Source organism: Callorhinus ursinus, unplaced genomic scaffold (genome assembly GCF_003265705.2).
Source record: "Callorhinus ursinus isolate GAN/ISIS: 27379988/994484 unplaced genomic scaffold, GSC_fseal_2.0 scaffold106, whole genome shotgun sequence".
Taxonomy (NCBI): domain Eukaryota; kingdom Metazoa; phylum Chordata; class Mammalia; order Carnivora; family Otariidae; genus Callorhinus; species Callorhinus ursinus.
The window spans coordinates 1,241,668-1,263,127 of NW_027397168.1; the positions used below are offsets into that span (position 1 = coordinate 1,241,668).

Sequence of the window (21,460 nt, forward strand, 5' to 3'; positions counted from 1 at the left end):
GCCATTATCTCTTAAGTTTCTTTTGTTGGCAGAACCCTCTATGAAGCTTGGCAGTAGTCACTAAGTGAGTCAAATTTACTTTGATATGTATAAGAAATACATTTTTCAATTTCAAATCGGTAATCAACAGATGTCTGCCCAGCATCTAAGTTTAATGTCATAATCTAATTACATAATCTTCAGAAGTAGAAATATAGAATCCTCAGAGACAGAAGGACCCATTTATTTTGCCTTCAATTGTCACAATGAAGATGCAATACATTTATTTTTTCATTGGTTAGTACTGGAGCAAATTTAAATCTGTAGTCTATTTTAATTTTTTAAGAAGCAGGAGGTTAAAGTTCTCTCTCTTATTTTGTTTTTCTTTTTTTGGCTATGGATGTCTAATGATGGTTCCAGCACTATTTGTTTGAAAGGCTATCCTTCCTCCATTAAATTGCTTTTGAACCTTTGTCAAAAATCAGTTCAGGGGCGCCTGGATGGCTCAGTCAGTTAAATGTCCCATTCTTGATTTCAGCTCAGGTCATGATCTCAGAGTTGTGAGATGGAGCCCCGAGGGGCTCCACACTAGTTGTGGAGCCTGCTTAAGATTTTCTCTCCCTCTCCCTTTGCTCCTCTTCCCCTGGTTTCTCTCCCTCTAAAAAAAAAAAAAAGGAAAAAGAAAAAAATAAGTTCAGATATCTGACAAGGACTTGTATCCAGAATATGTAAAAAACACTTACAACTGACTAACACAAATACAAATAACAATTTAAAAATGGACAAAGGATTTGAATAGACATTTCTCCAAAGAAGATACACAAATGCTCCAAAAGCACATGAAAAGGTGCTCTACATTCATAGCCCTTGAGAAATACAAATCAAACCACAGTGGCATACCACTTAACACCCACTAGGATGGCTAAAATCAAAGTTAGATCAAGTGTTGGTAAGGATGTGGAGAAATTTAACTCTCATAATGTTGCTGGTGAGAATTTAAAATGATGCAGCTACTTTGGAAAACATTCTAGAAGTTCCCTAAAAAGCTAAGCATAGAGTTACCATATGATCCCAGCAATTTCAGTCCTATGTATATACTTAAGAAAAAGGAAAACTTACATACATGCAAAAGTTAGTGCACAAATGTTCATAGCAACATTATTCATAGTAGCCAAAGAGTGGAAACAACCCAAGTGCCCATATTATTCAGCCATAAAAAATGATAAAAGTAATAAAGTGCCAATATACATGCTACATGAATGAACCTTGAAAACATTACATTATGTGAGAGAAACCAGTCACAAAGGACCATATATTGTATGAGTCTACTTATATGAAATAACCAGAATACACAAATTCATAGAGACAGAAAGCATTTTAGTGGTTGCTTAGGGCTGATGGGAGGAGATAAAGAATGACCACTAGTGGATACAAGATTTCTTTTTGTGGTAACAAAAATACTTTATAGTTAGACTGTGGTGAGTTACACAACCCTATGAATATAATAAAAAAAACATTAAATTGTACACTTTGAATAGGCAAATTGCATGGTGTGTGAATTATATCTCAATACAATTGTTAAAAATTGTTAAACATTGTTGAAATTGTTAAAAATTAGTTGAGGGGCGCCTGGGTGGCTCAGTCAGTTAAACATCCCATTCTTGATTTCAGCTCAGGTCATGATCTCAGTTGTGGGAGCAAGCCCCACATGGGGCTCTGCACTGGACATGGAGCTTGTTTAGGATTCTCTCTCCCTCTCCTTCTGCCCCTGCCCTGCTTGCACTTGTGCACACTCTCTCTCTAACGAAAAATAATAACTAAAAATAAAAATTAGTTGAGCATATTTGTGTGGGCTTACTTCTGGATTCTCTTTTGTTCCATTGACCTATGTTTATATCCCTTTGTCTATGCTACATGGTCTTTTTTTTTTTTTTAAGATTTTATTTATTTGACAGAGAGAGACACAGGGAGAGAGGGAACACAAGCAGGGGGAGTGGGAGAGGGAGAAGCAGGCTTCCCGCTGAGCAGGGACCCCAATGTGGGGCTCGATCCCAGGACCCTAGGATCATGACCTGAGCCGAAGGCAGACACTTAACGACTGAGCCACCCAGGCGCCCCTATGCTACATGGTCTTGATTATATACATTGTCTTGTACCGTTGGAGTAAGTATTGATATTGGGTAATTTCTCCCACTTTGTTCTTCTTTGTCAAAATTATTTTAGCTATTTTAGAGCATGCTTTTCCATGTAAATTTTAGAAAAAGCTTATCTGTCTACAAAAGACTTTGCTTTTATCTCCTTCTATTTGGTTTGGGTTCGTTTTTGCTCTTCCAGTTTCTTGATGTAGGAACCTTTCCTTATTTCTAATGTAAGCATTTAGTGCTATAAAATTCCCTCTTAGCACTGCTTTAAATGCATCAAACATACTTTAAGTTATTGTAAAGACAACCTACACTCTTCCTCTTGTGTTTCTCCTTTACTACGCGTCTCAGTATACTGATACCAGAAATGTGAGGGCTTCCCCCCCCAATTCTGCAATTCTGCAACACCAGCTGAATGCCCTACAATTTAACTCAGTTCTGACACTATCTACCTGAAGATGGCATCAGATCGCACAGATTAAGGGCTCAAGTCCCAGTAATTACCTGTGCTTCTGACTAATCAGCTATAAATTGCAGGTTCCCATGACCCCCTCCTTGAGTTTGATTAATTCTTTAGAATGGCTTACAGAACTCAGAAGTTTACTATTTATCAGTTTATTATAAAAAGATATGATAAAGGATACAGATAAACTTCCAGATGAAGAGATGCCTAGGGTACAGTATACAGAAAAGGCCCTTTTCCTGTACATAGACAGCCATCTTAGTCTGCTCTCACGTGGTAGAAAGTATAAGGTCCGGGGCCCTTGTTACAAGGGCATTAATACCATTCATGAGGGCTCCACCTTCATGACTTTATCATCTCCCAAAGGCCCCTCCTCCTAATACAATCACATTGGGGATTAGCTTTCAACACATGAATTTTAAGGGACATAAACATTCAGTCTATAGCACTGAGCAAATACATTCTGTTCACCAGGAAAGAAAAACTCTATATGGAAGGTAGCCTCAGATGGTTTTCGCATATGAGGCAGAGAGGAGTTAAGGATGCCGCTCACATTTCTAGTATGAGTAGGCAGTGGTGGCAGATGGTTTAGTTGCACAACTCTGTAAGTCTGGTTAAAACATACACACAGTTCAGGGCAGCTGGGTGACTCCCTTGGTTGAGTGTCTTGACTCTAGATTTCGGCTCAGGTCATGATCCCAGGATCATGAAACTGAGCTTTGCCTTAGGCTCTGCGTTCAGCAGGGAGTCTGCATGAGCTTCTTTCCCTCTGCCCCTTCCTCTGCTCCTCTCTCTCTCTTTAATAAATAAATAAATCTTTAAAAAAATACACACAATTCTCTGAAATAAGGTTATGCAATCATAGAGTGAAAGGGGGAGAGGGAGAAAGAGAATTTTAAGCAGGCTCCATGCCCAGCTCAACCAACTGAGCCACCCAGGTGTCCCTACTCATTCTTTTAAAATAGCCATGTAGTATCTACAATTAATAATTTATAGATTGTGAGGAAAACTTTAATAAATCTTCAAAGTACAAATACTACAGGTAACATTGATTCATCACACTTGACAGCATAACAAACTGCAAACAGATTGAAGTACTTGCATTTTTAAATATCCACATAAAGTTCGACAGAAAAATAAAGATGAGTATTTATAATTTAGGGTAGGAAGACAACTTCTGAGCAAAATAAAAGGTAGAGAGAATAAATGAAAAACATTGATTTGCCTCAGTACATAACAATATAAACTTGCTACATGATAAAAGTATTTCCCAGACACTGCCCCTAAACTGACACTCAGTATTTCCACTTGTTTGTCTCACAGACATTTCAATCTATCACATTCCTAACCACCCATTCTTACCTCCAAAGATGTACCCCTCTCAGGTGTTTCTATCTTAGTTAATGACATTTGTTCTAACAGTTATTCAGCTCAGAATTCCCTGGTGGTATCTTTCACTACTCCTCTTTCTCTTGTTATTTCACCCAATACATCAGCCAATCCTGTTACTCCAGCTTTAAAATATATACAAAATCCAAGGGTGCCTGGGTGGCTCGGTCAGTTAAGCGTCTGCCTTCGGCTCAAGAGTCCTGGGATTGAGCCCCACCTCGGGCCCCCTGCTTAGCAGGGGAGCATTTCCCTAATTTTTTGGCACAAAAAGATATCTCATACTGATTGTGGACTCTCCCTGTTCTAGTCCTAGAATCAAACACTTCTCCAAGAAGCTTTGGTTTCTCTTATTAGTGAATGGTATTTAGAAACCAAGGTCTGGGCACTAGGTTTATGCTCATTACTACAGGGCATCATTGCTTCCAGGCCCATTCACCAAATAGAAACAGAAAATATAAAAACACATTTTTGAAAGGAAATGATAAGACTTTAATGAGGAAGTTCAAGCTTTTTTATTTTAGAAGTTTTTTGATTTACAGAGTAACTGCAAAGATAGTACAGAATCCCCAAATACCCTATACCTAATTTCCCCTACTATTAGCATGTTATTATGGTGCTTTTGTTACAATTAATGAGCCAACACTGAAACATTATTAACTAATGTCCATACTTCATTCATATGTAGTTTTCATAGTTTTTATCTAATATCCTTTTTCTGTTCCAGGATCTCATTCAGGATACATTATCTTTAGCAGTCATGTCCCATTAGGCTCCTCTCGGTTGTCATGGTTTCTCAGACTTTCTCTGTTTTTAATGACCGTTACAGTTTTGAGGAGTTCTGGTCAGGTGTTATGTAGAACGTCTCCTGAATTGGCATTTGTCCGACGTTTTCTTGTTATACTAGGGTTATGTGTTTTGGAGAGCAAGACCACAGAGGTTAAATGCCATTTTCATCACATCTCATCAAGACTATGAACTACCAAAATGACATCACTATTGATGTTAACCTTGATCACCTGCATGAGATAGACACCCAAATTTTTAATCATGAGTTTGTATCAATCCAACATCACAGGTTCTTCTTTACCTTCCGTCACCCTTTATTTCTCTCTCTCTTGTGCCCACGGGGTCCACACTGCACACGACGCACATCGTCCCCGCCACCAGAGACGCGACGGCGCCCACACAGCGCACCCGAGGCGCAGACCCTCTCGGGGGACCCCCGGACTCCAACGCGCTCCCTCGAGCACCGCCCGCCACCACGGGAGCACACCGGGCCCCGCCCACCCGCCCCGGAACATCGCGAGATCCGGCCCTGCGGTTTAGCTATAGGCCTTTGCGCCTAGAGACTACGTTTCCCAGAAGGGACTGCGGCGATGACCCGCTCGCCAGGCAGCATCGGCGGTGCTTTGTGCGCCTGCGCCATCTTCCGGCTCCTGGCGGCGGGTCCGCCGATACCGGGGAGGAAACGCACCCGGGGCTGCGGGGAGCGCGGCCACGGGGGCACCTGAACCCGAGGACGCGGCAGGTGAGGGCCTCTGGAGCTTGCCAGGCGCGCCGGGGTCCCTGCGGGAGCGGGCTCCACGGCCGGGCGTATCTCGGGCCTGGGAAGAACCGGAACGTTTCGCCCCAGCGTCGGTCTGCGGCTTTCCGGGCTCTGGACTACATTTCCCGTCGGCCTCCGCGTCCAGGCTCGTAGCCCCGGGTATGTGGACCCCTTAGGTGGGTGTGAAGGGGTCCCCGACTCCCAAAAGTGCTGCTCGATGTTTTACAGTCTTTCCTACGCGTGCCTTTTTTTTTTAATTTGGGACAAAGTCTTGTTTCATAAGATTCTCAAACAGTTGCAAAGACCTCAAAATATTTAGCGCTACCAGTTCAGAAGCAGAGACTTAAATTTGAGAACATTTTAGATGATCTTGTAAAAGATCTTTGTCCAACAATGGGGAAATGGTTGAGTAAATCATGGGCCACTAATGTAATAAAATATCATAAAGCTATTACAGATACTGTTAAGGCAGTGGTCATAATAAGAAAAAAATTTCTATTACATGTTAAGGAATGATCAATTACTTCATTTACATATTTCTTAGAATTAAATATTTGTAACATGCCAGGCATTGTTCTGAGTTCCTTTATAGAATACTACTCGTTTAATGATGAACTCACAAAGTGGTTAAATGACATCATTCTTAATAGTTGGATTATTTTTTTTCCAGTTCTTTTTTTAAGCCCATGTAGGTGAGTGGTTTGACCTCTTTTGCAGAATGTTCTCATGTTGTATAAAGAGACCACTTGTGAATATCTTTTTTTGTCAGTTAATGTTGCCCCACATAATTTTTGATAGTTGTTTGGTGTTCCATCGTATGGCTGTGCCGACAGTGATTCAACCACTTGCCTACTTTTGTGGACTGTTATGTACTAATTTTTGTTCTCTTTTTCAGTAAATTTTGTGCACACAGCTTTGCTCACCGTTAGTCTCTGTGCAAGGGTACATTTATGTGATGGTAATGGAGCCATCTAATTTGCCCATTGCAGCCACACCCCATTTGTTGACTCAAGGCAGGGTCCACAAAGTGGTGTCCACCAGGCCTTAGGAAGGGCTGTAAGGTTCTTTGTGAATTTGGAAGTCGAGTAAGAGCCAGGGAGGTGTTACATTGTGGGTACGAAAGAGTTAAATGGTCTATTTCTGGGAAGGCTTCACTGTGGGCTGGGCTGATGCTGATCAGGCAGGCTGTGCTCCCTGGCCTGAGGACAGCCTTTCTTGTCCTTGGGACACCGTGTGGTCTTAGTCACTGAACCAGGACTGAGCATCCCCATCACAGATCTGCATCAGTAACAAGGTGGAATTCTCTGGATATTTAGGGGAAGTGGGAGAGAAAAGGCCACTGGTTCCCTGTCTCATTGTGACAGCTAAAGCTATGTTTCCTAGAGTTGGGTAAGGGCTACAGTGTTCCAGCTCCAGTTTTTGTAGGAAGCGGGGGACAAAAAGCTGGGGGCTTGTAACCATGGCATTCTGGGAGCTAGAAGGCAAGCTTGGCCTCTCATGTTTGCTCTTTCCTCCCCCAGCTCGGCCATCTCAGGACTCTGCCCTTCCCCAAGAGAGGAACCTGCAGGAGGACCCATCAGCCCATGACATTCTAAAAGTCATGTCCCTTGTGAGTTTTAAAATCATGTAAATATTTGCTTTGTTTATCTTGAAGCCTCCATCTGGGTTTCATCCAAGAATCCAGTTCTCAGAGGTTCCCATTTTAGGGACTATAAAGGCCAGGCCGCTGGTACCCTCTCCCACTGCGCCCTCCACTCTGACCAATGCCCATGGGTTCATTCTGTATAGCATTCCATATCTTCTGATGGTGTGGTATTCTGCCAGGAGGCTAGATAGAGCAGAAATCCATTTCCTTGTATAAACTGAAAGCCAAGGTTTGATGAAATGGAGATGAATACTTATGAGGGATATGACATGAAAAAGCATGGGAACAGGTCTTGGTTGGTCTCAATGTCAGTGTGAGGCACGATCTCTTAGCTGGGTATCTGTAGGAGATTAGATGCCAGAATTCAGGTCCAATTTGAGGTCAAACAGAGCATTTGAATTGGGTCATTCTATAGCAGCTTCTTCAGCTTGAGAACGAGAGAAGTACAGAGGTGAGCGGGTTGTGAGGCAACCAACCAGATGGATGAATTTTTCAGAATCCAGGTAGGCAGAGCTTGGAAGAGCCTTCAGAGATCTGATCCAGCCTCTGCATCCAAAATAAGAGAATGGTTGAGTCATTTTTTCACTTGATAGAAAATTGTACAGCTAATAAAAGTAATCTTAATTTAAGATTTTTCTCATAAGGCAGAATGCTTTGATATGTTCTGACATAATGATGAACCTCTGTCTTCAAATAATTCTCAATGTATATGAAAATCATACTTTCTAAGATAGGAAACATTAATAAAACATTTCAGGGTAAGTCTATCAAAAATTGTTGGTTTGTTTTGTTGTTGTTGTACAAAAGTAGAAATTATAGGCCTCTCATTGAGGAGGAGCACATTTATTTTTTTTTAAGATTTTATTTATTTATTTGACAGAGACACAGTGAGAGAGGGAACACAAGCAGGGGGAGTGGGAGAGGGAGACGCAGGCTTCCCACAGAGCAGGGAGCCCAACGCGGGGCTCGATCCCAGGACCCTGGGACCATGACCTGAGCCAAAGGCAGATGCTTAACGACTGAGCCACCCAGGTGCTCCTCATTGAGAATTTATTATATGCCAAGGACAGAGTAGGCAACGTGCTTTAGTATACTGCTTGTCACAACTGGGGAAACTCCACTTGGCTGAGTTTTAATTTTCCTCCCAGATCTATGTACAGAGTTTGGGTTTGTAGTGAAAAGTAATGCTCAAGAACATCTCAACACTGTTTTACTCATGCCGACCCTCTCTTGTAACCTGCTCACGTCGGAGGCCTCCAGCCCCAGCCTTCTTTTTCACCAGAACACCCCATTCCTGCAAAGACCTCCTTCCTCCGTCTCCTCTCATCCCACCAAGAAACATTTCCTTGAAATATGCCAATAACATACCTGCCTGTTGTTTCAGGAGTCAGACTTGTTCAGGGATGTGGCCATAGTCTTCTCCCAAGAAGAATGGGAACAGCTTGCACCCACTCAGAGGGATTTGTACAGAGACGTGATGTTGGAGACCTATAGCAACCTGGTCTCACTGGGTAAGATGACCTGGCATGTTAGTTTGCATGTTACCCTCGGTGTATCTGTTCCTTATCCATTTCCGGGTACCTTTTGAGTGGTCAAAGAGCAGCTCCCTGGGTTGATACTACATCTTCCCCAACCCTCAGGTGACTGTCACATCTTCCTCTGGTCTCTTCTGCTCGCCGACCACATCCTGGATCTGAATTCTGGGGCCCCACACCATAACCGGGTGGCATGTTTTTTCTCACATCCAGGTCTTGCCATCGCCAAACCTGATGTGATCTCCTTCCTGGAGCAAGGCAAAGAGCCCTGGGTGGTAGAGAAAATGTCCAGAGGAGGCCTGTGTCCAGGTGAGTGAGGCCTGGGTAGGAAGAGAGAAACTACCACAGATAACCATCTAGTGGGTGGAAGAGAAAAGAAGACCTTTGAGGTAGAAAACTTTCCCTCCAAGATGCCCAACTCAGAGGTCAGGTCCCAGTTATCATCTCTTGGAGTGTGTCAGCAGCATTTCACAAAAGTGGTCGTTCCTTTCTTCCTGAAACATTTCTGTGTATTTGGGACATCACTACCTCCTCATTAAACCATCTTCAGCCTCCTCTGATGGGATTGTCTCACTTTCTTTAAATGTTGGAGGCCCCCAGGGCTCAAACTTGGGTTTCTTCTTTCCTGTTTATCTTCATTTCCTAAGACCCTCTCCATTACCGTGCTTTAAATACTTTTTGTACCTGTGTTGTATAGTATGGAGCCACTGGCCCCATGTGGCTGTTGTAATTTAAATTAATTACAATTAAATACATTAAGAAGATCAGTACCTCAGTTGCACTTTGCCACATTTCAGAAGTTCAGTAGCCACTCTGTGGCTTGTGCCTGCTGTGTTGGACGATGCAGATACAGAACATTTCCATCATCCTTAGCTTTTCCTTTAAACTCCAGATACTTATGCCCAGCTGCCTTCTATCATATCCACTTCAGTGTTCACTGGGGACTTTGAACTTAACAAGTCCAGAAAGGGGTTCTGGATCAATTTGCTCTTCCCTCTTTCTTTTTTTTTTTTAGGATTTTATTTTATTTATTTATTTGACACAGAGAGAGAGAGCACAAGTAGGCAGAACAGCAGGGAGAGGGAGAGGAAGAAGCATGCTCTCCGCTGAGCAGGGAGCCTGACGGGCTTGATCCCAGGACCCTGGGATCATGACCTGAGCCGAAGGCAGGTGCTTAACCGCCTGAGCCACCCAGGCGCCCCCAACTCTTCCCTCTTTCTTCCACACTTTAGTAATAGGGTACTTGATTCTTATACTTGCTTAAGTCAAAAAAAAATTTTTTTTTGAGATTTTATTTATTTGACAGAGACATAGCGAGAGAGGGAACACAAGCAGGGGGAGTGGGAGAGGGAGAAGCAGGCTTCCTGCCAAGCAGTGAGCCCGATGCGGGGCTCGATCCCAGGACCCTGGGATCATGACCTGAGCCGAAGGCAGATGCTTAACGACGGAGCCACCCAGGCGCCCCTCAAGTCAAAAACTCTTAAAGCATTCTTGACTTTTCTCTCTCATGTACTTACTCAGTTTGTCAGCAAGGCCTGTTTTCTCTACCTTGAAATATGTCCTGAATTTAACCACTTCTCACCAATACCACTGCTACCATTCCATCCACGCCACCATCATCTTTGGCTTGGACTATTGCAATAGCCTCCCCATCCCTCTGCTTCTATTCTTGTCCACTACAGTGTATCGTCTACACAGCAGCCAAAGTGAGGGTGTATTGCATCGCTGCTCAAGACCTACTAGTAAATTCCCATCTCACTCAAGAGAAAATCCAAAATTGATACCATGCCCTAGAAGCCTCTATGTGCTGTCTCATATAATAGCCACCAGCCAAGTGTGCTGTTTAAATTTTAACTTTAACTAAAATTAAATAAAATGTAACATTCCATTCCATGGTAGCCTATAGCCACATTTCAAATGCTCAGTAGCTTTGGGTAGCTAGTAGCTCCTATATTAGGGTGGAATCGAATATTTTCGGCATCATAGAAAGTTCTGTTGGACTGTGTTGCTCTGTGATCAGCGTCCCACTTCCTCTCTGATTTCCTCTCCTGCTCCTCTCCTTGTTGCTCATTCGGCTGCAGCCACACAAGCCTCTTTGCTATACCTTTAATGTAGGGGTTGGCAAGTGTTTTCTTTAAAGGGCCAGAGAGGAAATATTTGTGGCCTTTGTGGGCCATATATGGTCTCTGTCACAACTACTCAGCTATGCTGTGGTAGCATAAGAGCAGACAGTACAAATTTACCCTCCCCAACTTTGATACAGAAAGCATGTTCCTGCCTCAGGGCTTCTTGCCTTTCTGTTCCCTCTGCCTGGGGTGTTCTTGCTCTGGATGGAGGGTTGCTCAGCCTCAGCATTGTTGACACAGAGGGGCTGTCCAGTGGACTGTAGGATGTTTAGCAGCCTCCCTGGCTTGTACTCATTAGTTGCGAGTATAACCCCCCCTCCCTTCGGTTGTGACAATCAGAAATGTTCCAGATATTACCATATGTCCCCCAGGGGGCAAAATCTTCCCTGATTGAGAACCAAAGTTCAAAGTCAAGTGTGACAATGCAAGACCAAGAATGTGTTGGTTGATAAGCAGTTTCCACAAGAAACAGTCTCCACCACATACAATGTACTATAAGAGAATTTCAGATGGGCAACCAAGAATTAAACATTACAGACGTGTAGATTCATCCACATTGAAGTGGTAGTTGGCCCCTGGGAATGAATGAGGTCAAGTGTGAGTGAACATCAGGAGAGAAGATACAGGGGCACCTGGGTGGCTCAGTCGGTTGGGCGTCTGCCTTCTGCTCAGGTTGTGATCCCAGGGTCCTGGGACTGAGTCCTGCATTGGGGGCTCCTTGCTCAGTGGGGAGCCTGCTTCTCCCTCTGCCTGCCACTCCCCCTGCTTGTGTGCTCACTCACTCTCTCTCTCTGACAAATAAATAAATAAAATCTTTAAAAAAAAAAGAAAAAGGAGAGAAGATACGTGCTGCTGCATAACCCAGTGTCTTCACTGGCATCTTTGGGAGGCCAGTATTCTGCCAGCCACACCCGTAATACCATTTTTGCTTTTGTTTTTGTCATTTTAGTTTGACAGTTTATGTTTGATTGTTTGGGGTGCTGAGTTTTATTTATTTCTTAGATCTGTGGGTTTACATCATAGTCAAAGAGGACTTTCCCCTTTGACATTATAAATGCGTCTCTTGTGATTTTTTTCCTGGCATATTTATGGTGCTATTTATGATCCCTGTGGAGTTTATCCTGAGTGCAAGATGTGATTTCACACTGTTTTCCGGGTTGTTATCCGTTTATTCAAACAGCATTTATTAGCTCATTTTACCTTTTCACCACTAATCTACATGGCCACCTTTATCATCTACTCTGTTGCCTCTGGATATATTTTTCGACTTTTTTGGTCTGTTTCATTAATCTCTTTGTCTAACTATGTGTCCAATACCATACTGTTTTAATTATTGAAGGTTTTAAGTATCTGGTAGCCTAGTTCCTCCTCATTCTTATTTTTCAGAATTTTCCTGGCTATACTCATTTATTTTTCCATCTGAACTTTAAAATTAGAATATCTGGTTTAAAAAAAATCATGTAATTATTCTTACTGGAGATCATAGTAAATTTTCAGATTGAGGAGAAAACTTATTTTTTTTAATTGATTTTTATCTATTTAAGAAAATGATAGGCTTTCCCTTCATTTATCTCCACCCCCTGGTGGTTTTAAAATTTTATTTATATGGCTCTTGTATATTTCTTATGATATTTATTGCTAGGTAGTATATATTTATTGCTGTTATTGGAAATGGGGCCCTTTTCATCCCTATTATATGCCAACCAGTTGTTTTTTATACCTGGCAAAAGCCATTCATAGCTTCAGATTAATTTTGTAGTTAATCCAACTTACTGAATTTTCTCATTATTTACAACAGTTTTTCATGTAATACTCTTGAGCTTTCCAAGTAGTCAGTCATATCATCTGCAAATGATAATCTTTTTGCATTTTTATAGCTCTTGGGTTTTTTTTCCCTTTTGCCTGAGTAGGAAGATTATGTAGTACCCCCAGGACAATGTTAATGGGGGTAGTTTACATCCTAAGTTTGTTCTTGACCTTAATAGAAATGTTTTTTGTGTCTTTTCAGTAAGCATAATATCACATTTAGGAATGAAATAGAGATATTTTATTTGGTTAAAGAAGTATCCACCTTTTCACGTTGAGTTTTCTTATTTTAATCTATGAAGTCTGGATTATATGAATAGATTCCCTAATACTTGAACTCCTGATACTGAATACTGAATCTAAACGTTCAAATGTTGCATTTCTTGAGTCAGTGTGGTAATTTATATTTTTTCTGCTCTTTTTAATTTTTTAAAAAAATCACTGTAAAATATACATAACAAAATTCATCTTTTTAACCACTTTAAGGTGTATAGTACATTGGCATTTAGTACATTTACAGTGTTGTGCAATATCACCATTATCTAGTTTCAGAATTTTTTTATCACCCTGTGGTTTTCACCCTGGTTTTCTGGCACACTGCTCTTAAAACCCTTGGAGTCTCTGAAGTAATAAGTCTTCTTGTATGCTAATGAGATGACTGTGGTTGGGGTCACCTGATAGCTTCAGGATGGGGCCTGGTTGAGAGAAAAACCTATTTTGTAATTAGAGGCTTGGAACTCTCAGCCCTATCCCCCAAACTCTGGAGGGACTGGAGGTTGACTGAATCACCAAAGGGCAATGATTTAATCAATCCCGCCTATGTAATGAAGCTTCCATAAAAAAATCCCTAAAGTACAGTGTTTGGAGAGCTTCCAGGTTGGCGAGCATGTGGAGGTACTGGGAGGGTAGTGTTCCTGGAGAGGGTGGAAAATCTCCGCCTCGCCCCCTGTACCTTGTCCTGTGCATTTCGTTCATCTGACTGATGAGTTATATTCTTTGTAGTAAACTGGTAATCTAGTAAGTAAACCATTTTCCTGAATTCTGTAAGCCAGTCTATCAAATGATTGAACCCCAGGAGGGGTTGTGGGAACCTCCAGTTTATTGGGGTGGGGGGTGAAGGGAGCAGAGGTAGTCTGTGGGCCTGAGCTCTTAATCTGTGGGATCTGATGCTTTTTGCAGAAGGACAGTATAAAAATTGACTTAAATCTGTAGGACACACAGTTGGTATCCACCAGAGTTGGAGAAGCGCTTGGCACACATTTTGTCACCAGAAGCGTCAGAAGGGAAGTATGTATAGTAGAGTCGTGTTGAGAGGTGTGTTTTTCCTAAACACACTCCAGAGGAGACCCCATACTTAAGTAGTCTCCTCACTGCCCTCCCCCCCCAGCCCCGGCAACCAGTAACCTGCTTTCTGTCTCTGTGGAATTGCTCATTATGGATATTTCACATAAATGGAGTCATATAATGTGTGGCCTTTAGAGTCTGGCTTCTTTCACTTAGCCTGATGTCCTTAAGGTTAGTCCATGTTGTAACATGTGACAGGATTTCCTTCAATTTTAAGGCTATGTGTATGTTGCACAACTTTTTTATCCATTCATCTGTCAATGGACATTTGGGTGGCTTCCACCTCTTGGCTATTGTCAATAATGTTGCAGTAAACATGGGTGTGCAGGTGTCTCTTTCAGATTCTTTCAGTTCTTTGGGATATATACTTAGACTATAATACAGAATTGCTGTATTATATGGTAATTCTATTTTTAATTTTTTTAGAACTCTCCCTACTGTTGTCGTTGTTGTTGTTTTAGTAATCTGTACCCAACATGGGGCTCGAACTCATGACCCTGAGATCAAGAGTTTTATGCTCTTCCAACTGAGCCAGCCAGGCGCCCCTCCATACTGTTCTTTCTTTCTTTTAAAGATTTTATTTCTTTATTTGAGAGAGAGAATGAGAGACAGAGAGCACGAGAGGGGGGAGGGTCAGAGGGAGAAGCAGACTCCCTGCTGAGCAGGGAGCCCGATGTGGGACTCGATCCCAGGACTCCAGGATCATGACCTGAGCTGAAGGCAGTTGCTTAACCAACTGAGCCACCCAGGCGCCCTCTTTCTTTTTTTAAAAGTTGTATTTATTTATTTTTAGGGAGAGAGAGAAAGAATGCATGCGAGAAATGTCTATTCAGGTTCTTTGCCAATTTTTTAATAGGGTAGTTTTTTTGTTGTTGTTGAATTGTAGGAGTCCTTTATATATCCTGGATAGTAACCTTTTATCAGATACATGATTTAGAAATATTTTCTATTCTGAAGGTTGCCTTTTTACTTTTTTGATTGTTTCCTTTGATGCACGAAAGTTTTTTAAGCTTGATGTAGTCTCGTGTCTGTTTTTGCTTTTGCTACCTGGGCCTTTAGTGCCATATCCAAGAAATCATTGCCAAATGCAATGTCATGAAGTTTTCCCCCTGTGCTTTCTTCTAGGAACTTAACATTTTTAGGTCTTACATTTAGGTCTTTAATCCATTTTGAGTTAATTTTTGTATATGGTGTAAGGTAAGGGTCCTGCTTCATTTTTTTGCATGTGGCTACCCAATTTCTTCAGAACCATTTGTTAAAGAGACTGTCCTTTCCTCATTGTGTTGTCTTGGCACCCTATCAAAGATCATTTGCCCATATGCATGGGGGTTTATTTCTGGGCCCTCTAATTCTGTTCCATTTGTCTATGTCTGCCTTTTTGCTGGTACCACACTGTTTTGATTACTGTGGCTTTGCAGTATGTTTTGAAATCAGGAAGTGTGAGACCTCCAACTTTGTTTGTCTTTTTCAAGATTATTTTGGCTATTGGGATCCCTTGAGGTTCATATGAGGGAACTAAAATATCTTGATGCTAAGACTATCTGTAAGATTTTTTAGACCTATTTCTTTGGTTATCCAAAACAGTGACTACTAATGCTAAGTCATTAAATTTAAAATACTCTGCCAGTCCCTGTCAGGGAAACATTAATACAAAAGACCTCACTATTCTTGTTGCTATTTTGCAACTTTACAGGGAGTTGAACAGAAGTCGGAAAATTACGGCTGTCAGTACTATCTTTGGATGCTTACAACACAGTATATAATTAGGGATGGCTTAATTTAGATGAATGTAAAAGGGCTCATATAGTAAACAACACCATACGCTGCCATAAATCAATACAATCTGTGATAGAAAAATGGAAAAAGTGGAAGTCTGGGGAGAGGGTTGTTTTCAGTGGCACGTCCGTTTTCCACATTGCCCAAAAAGCAAGTAATGTACCTTACTTTAATTCCGAAAACCAGATTTCCATTTGGGCATAGTTAAATGTTCCCAAACTTGTTTTCTCTTTCTACCAGGTTGGCCTTCATTTTCCATGTTCCAGTTTCCATGTAGTCTTTTGGTTGTCCTTCGTAGGACGGCAGGCAGATGTTGCTAACAGTTGAGTAGCTCAACCACCAATTCACAGGTTGCCATCATAATGGCCATATTTGGAATCTGTCTCACTAGAATTGTCAGACCACAGTGAAGAGACCCAAAACCATCCTTCTGAACAACCAGACAGGGGCACCTGGGTGGCTCAGTCGGTTAAGCATCTTCTTTTGGCTCAGGTCATGATCCCAGGGTCCTGGGATCGAGCCCTGCATCGGGCTCCCTGCTTGGCAGGAAGCCTGCCTCTCCCTGTCCCTCTGTCTGCTGCTCCCCCTGCTTGTATGCTCTCTGTCTCAAATAAATAAATAAAACCTTTTAAAAAAATTAAAAAAACAACCAGACATGGTGTCTGAAAAAATATCTGTACTTTGTGTCCTCGTCATGTAGTCTTGTTCTTACAACTTCATGTGGACGCACTGTGGTTACAGTACAAGTTTTTGACAGGACAGTGGCATCATTCCCACAAAATCTGATATTTCTTTCATAGACCCGTCATCATGTTTCATTGTCAAACTAACTTTTTATTCTAGTAGTTTTTGCTTAATACTTTCACAAGTAACCAAATGAATAATGTTCTGTGATATGCCACCATATGAAGCAGACCTGCTCCTATAAAATCCTCTTTGGTCATCTGTCTACTACACTTTCTTTTTTTTTTTTAAAGATTTTACTTGTTTGTTTATTTATTATTTATCAGAGAGAGAGAGAGAGAGAGAGCGCATGCACATGCAGGGAGGGCGGCAGGCAGAGGAAGAAGTAGGCTCCCTGCTGAGCAGGGAGCCCCACATGGGGCTCAATCCCAGGACCCCGAGATCATAACCTGAGCCGAAGGCAGATGCTTAACCATCTGAGCCACCAAGGCATCCCTGTCTACTACACTTTATTTTTTAAAAAAGATTTTTATTTATTTATTTTTATTTTTTTAAAGATTTTTATTTGAGAGAGAGAATGAAATAGAGCATGAGAGGGAAGAGGGTCAGAGGGAGAAGCAGACTCCCTGCCGAGCAGGGAGCCCGATGCGGGACTTGATCCCGGGACTCCAGGGTCATGACCTGAGCCGAAGGCAGTCGCTTAACCAACTGAGCCACCCAGGCGCCCAATTTTTATTTATTTTTTGACACAGAGGGAACACAAACTCAGGGAGTGGGAGAGGGAGAAGCAGGCCTCCCGCTGAGCAGGGAGCCCAATGGGATCATGACCTGAGCCGAAGGCAGACGCTTAACGACTGAGCCACCCAGGCGTCCCTGTCTACTACACTTCATAAGCACATTCAAAAGCACCCATTTGCTTTCCCCATAGTTCCTTGCATTAAGCTGTAACCAGTTCTTTATTAGCCAAATGGATTTGGTTGCTGTGATTACATAAAACAGGCTACTGCAACTGAAATCATGTAATAGGTAAAACCAGGATCAAATACACCATTTGACTTTTCCCTGCAGTTTGAATAGGCAGCAGAGAATGTTGCTCTGAAGAAGCCACCTCCATTAGGTTGGGGCCTAATTCTCTAAACAAGGAACAGGGCCCTTCTTTTTCCACCGTCACATTTAGGCAGTGGAAAGGTCCAGCAGAGACTGGTTTAGTAGACACTAGGTCTAAGCCATGGTACTCAGCTGAACTTCAGAGGTAGAAGGCATCACAGTAGAATGCCACAGCTGTGTTACTGTAACCTCCAGTGGACAGGCGAGACCAGCCTTCCTGTCCTACCACCTCACCTGGCAGATACACCGTGGCGTGCCTCTGGCCGGATGAAGATCCAGCTACCCTTCCCCGTCATTTTTTAAAATCTGCTTCATTGAGGTATAATTTGTATTCAATAAAGTGCATGCATTTTAAGTACAGTATCTTGATGAGTATGGACAAACATATATACTGGCATAACCGTAACCACAGGCTAGAGAGCATTTTCATCGCCCTGAAAAGTTCCCTTGTGCACCTTCTACACAATTGCTCATTTACCCAGCCCCAGGCAACCAGTGATTTCTTGTCACTCTAGATTATATGTGTTTTCTCGGGGTTCATAGAAACATTCATTTGTTTAAAAACGTGGTTCAGAGCTGATTCTGATCCACACTAACATTTTAGAACTACTCTTACAACCTCCCTCTGACTTCTTCATCTCAATTTATGGTATTTCCTCTGCCTCTCTTCTACTTACCCATTTTCAAATTGCCTAGCCACATTCAAGAGCTTATAGGTATACTCATGAGTTTAAGTTTCCTGGTTTTCACTATAGAATTTCCTTTTTCTGGGGGCGCCTGGGTGGCTCAGTTGTTAAGCGTCTGCCTTCGGCTCAGGTCATGGTCCCAGGGTCTTGGGATTGAGCCCTGCATCAGGCTCCCTGCTCGGCGGGAGGCCTGCTTCTCCCTCTCCCACTTCCCTTGCTTGTGTTCCCTCTCTCGCTGTGTCTTTCTCTGTCAAACAAATAAATAAAAAAAAAACTCTTAAAAATAAAAGTTCCTTTTTCTGGAAAAGGAAAAAAACATGTTTTTTTTTTTTTTTTCCAGTGCTGGAGTCCAGGTATGATACCAAGGTATCCTCTCCAGAGCAGCATATTTATGAAATACAGTCGCCACAGTGGGAGATAATGGAAAGCCTCACAAGTTACGGTCTTGAGTGCTCAAGGTTCCAAGATGACTGGGAATATAGAAGCCAGTTGGACAAACAACAGGGAAATCCAGATGGACATTTGAGTCAAATGATAATCAATCATGAAGAAATAGCCACTTTAAACCAACAAGGATCATTTCCTTTTTATCAGAAAACTCATCGTGGAGAAAAACCCTATGAATATAACGAATGTAGAAAAGACTTCTGGCAGGAGGACTTCCTTATTAATCATCAAGGAATTCATGCTAATGAGAAACCCTATAAATGTAAGGAATGTGGCAAGGCCTTTAAGTATGGCTCACGACTAATTCAACATGAGAATATTCATTCTGGCAAGAAACCCTATGAATGTAACGAATGTGGAAAGGCCTTCAATTCTGGTTCAAATTTCATACAACATCAGAGGGTTCATACTGGTGAGAAACCTTATGAATGTAAGGATTGTGCAAAGGCCTTTAGTCGAAGTTCACAGCTGATTGAACATCAACGAATTCATACTGGTGAGAAACCCTATCAATGTAAGGAATGTGGCAAGGCCTTCAATAGGATCTCACATCTTAAAGTACATTATAGAATTCATACTGGTGAAAAACCCTATGCATGCAAGGAATGTGGGAAGACCTTTAGTCATCGGTCTCAGTTGATTCAACATCAGACTATTCATACGGGCAAGAAACTCTATGAATGTAAGGAATGTGGGAAGGCCTTTAATCAAGGCTCAACTCTTATTAGACATCAGAGAATCCATACTGGTGAGAAACCCTATGAATGCAAGGCATGTGGGAAGGCCTTTAGGGTGAGCTCACAACTTAAGCAACATCAGAGAATTCACACTGGAGAGAAACCCTACCAATGTAGGGTTTGCGGTAGGGCTTTCAAACGGGTCTCACATCTTACTGTACATTATAGAATTCATACAGGTGAGAAACCATATGAATGTAAGGAATGTCGAAAGGCCTTCAGTCATTGCTCACAACTGATTCAGCATCAGGTAATTCATACTGAGGAAAAGTCTTGTAAATATAAGGAATGTGGGAGGACTTTACATCATGATTCAGCTACTGTTCAACACCAGAGAATGCATAATAAAGAAACACAAGTGAACATAATAAATGTAGAAAAGCCTTCCATTAGCACTTATCCTTTATTAATCATCAGAGAATTTATGTTAGCAAGCAACCATATCAATGGAAATAATGGGGAGAGCCCATTAGCTTAGGCTAGTCCCAACTTCTTATATTTTGCAGAAAAACTTGAAGAATGTAATGCAAATGGGAATGCCTTCATTCAAGCTATCCTTTATCCCGGGTCATAAGATTAATAATGAAAAATTTTACAGATATAAATTGTTTAGACCATAATTACTGAAGAAGCAAGGAAAGTTTGGGAAAAAAAATTGTCTAACATATTACAGGATCACATTTTCTAACCACACTGTAATAATTTTAACAACAGCCAGAAGTTTTAATTTTCTTGGCAATTGAAAACAAAAAACAAAAAACCAGCCAAATTACTCTTCGGTTCAACTTTTTTTTTTTTTTTAAATAGGCACCACACCCAGTGTGGGCCTCAAACTCTTGACCCTAAGATCAAGAGTCATATGCTCGACTGACTAAGCCAGCCAGTACCCCATTACTCTTGGGTTAATAATAAATTATGCAAATTATCATGCATGGTAATGAAAAGAATGACAATTGAGAGATTTACATTCCAGGAGTTGCAGGATGTGGCTAAAGTTACTCAGAAGAATTTTTATGGCTTTTAAATGCATGCAAAGCATGAAAACCTGAAAGATTATTCTCAAATATATTAAATGTACTATTCAAGAAGCCAGAAAAGACAATACCAAACACTGAGGTGATGAAAGAACAAAGGTACAAAATAAAAAGCGAAAATAATGAAATTAGAAAGTGATTATCTTAAAATAATCTGTTTTTATTTCTTCCTGACCCAAGAATAAACAAAATTTAAGGTAATACTTCTCAATTTCTATGTTGTTTTAGATTATCTTTCATCACTTTTGTCACAAACAGAAGGGGCCGGTTGCCTACATGGCAGCCATACCCAATTCCCCTTCCTACTGGCAGCATCTGTGTCTTGCCTTAGACTCTGAAGATATCAGATGCTAACTTTTCAGCATCTTCTGCAGCTCAGGATGGCTCCTATGTTCCAGGGTAAGGCCAGTATGTTCCAGGGATCTGTAGGGGCTTCTGGGACAGATTTTTCTCATTCAGAAGAGACAGATCTATCAGGAAGACTCCATCTCCTCTCATCTGCTTTTAAACATTCTCCTATGAGAACATAATGCCTGGAGCTGTTGTAGCCTTGTTGGAACCAAAAGGAGAAAACCGAGGACCTCAGAGAAGCTGACCCAGAATTACCAGGCCAATTCTGGAACTGTCTCTGTGAAGCCTTGTTATGTAAAAAAAAAAATAAACCTTTATTGCTGAAATTACTTTTAGTTGCATATTTTGTAAACTTGTAGCCAAAACCATCCTAAATTATGTAACTTCAAATTTTGGCTTCTAGAGGCTGCCTGCATTCCTTGGTGTGGCCCCTTTCCATCCTCAATGGCAGCAATAGCTTGTTGAGTCTTTCTCACATTGCATCGTTCTGACACTGATTCTTTGGCCTCTCCCACCTTTAAGGATCCTTGTGATTATGATGGCTCCTGTGGACAATCCAGGATAATCTTGTCTTAAATTCAGCTGATTAACAATCTTAGATTTACCCGCAACTTAACTCCCCCTTGCTACTAACATAACAGGTTTCTGGGGTTAGGACAGAGAC

General features: G+C 41.6%; 1 protein-coding gene, 1 long non-coding RNA gene and 1 pseudogene across 5 annotated transcripts; 1 reads left to right on the top strand and 2 right to left on the bottom strand.

Annotated features, from left to right (window-relative positions):
* Nucleotides 1-2: 2 nt before the first annotated feature.
* LOC141371833 (uncharacterized) lies at nt 3-5,269 on the bottom strand. The gene is made up of 2 exons (XR_012377089.1): nt 5,060-5,269; nt 3-637 (listed from the first exon to the last, which is right to left on the bottom strand). It is a non-coding gene; the product is annotated as an uncharacterized lncRNA (long non-coding RNA).
* Nucleotides 5,270-5,405: 136 nt separating this feature from the next.
* On the top strand, nt 5,406-21,115 carry ZNF582 (zinc finger protein 582). 4 transcript variants are annotated; one of them, XM_073889374.1, is made up of 5 exons: nt 5,406-5,694; nt 7,039-7,127; nt 8,548-8,674; nt 8,912-9,007; nt 18,568-21,115. In XM_073889374.1, the coding sequence occupies exons 2-5, from the start codon at nt 7,119-7,121 to the stop codon at nt 19,887-19,889; spliced, it is 1,554 nt and encodes a 517-aa protein (XP_073745475.1). In that variant the 5' UTR covers nt 5,406-5,694; nt 7,039-7,118; the 3' UTR covers nt 19,890-21,115. The 4 variants fall into 4 exon arrangements, with proteins under 4 accessions (XP_073745475.1, XP_073745474.1, XP_073745477.1 ...); XM_073889373.1 differs by having other exon boundaries at nt 5,406-5,677; XM_073889376.1 differs by lacking the exons at nt 8,548-8,674; nt 8,912-9,007 and having other exon boundaries at nt 5,409-5,694.
* LOC141371824 (solute carrier family 25 member 36-like) lies at nt 16,067-17,939 on the bottom strand (annotated as a pseudogene).
* Nucleotides 21,116-21,460: the final 345 nt, after the last annotated feature.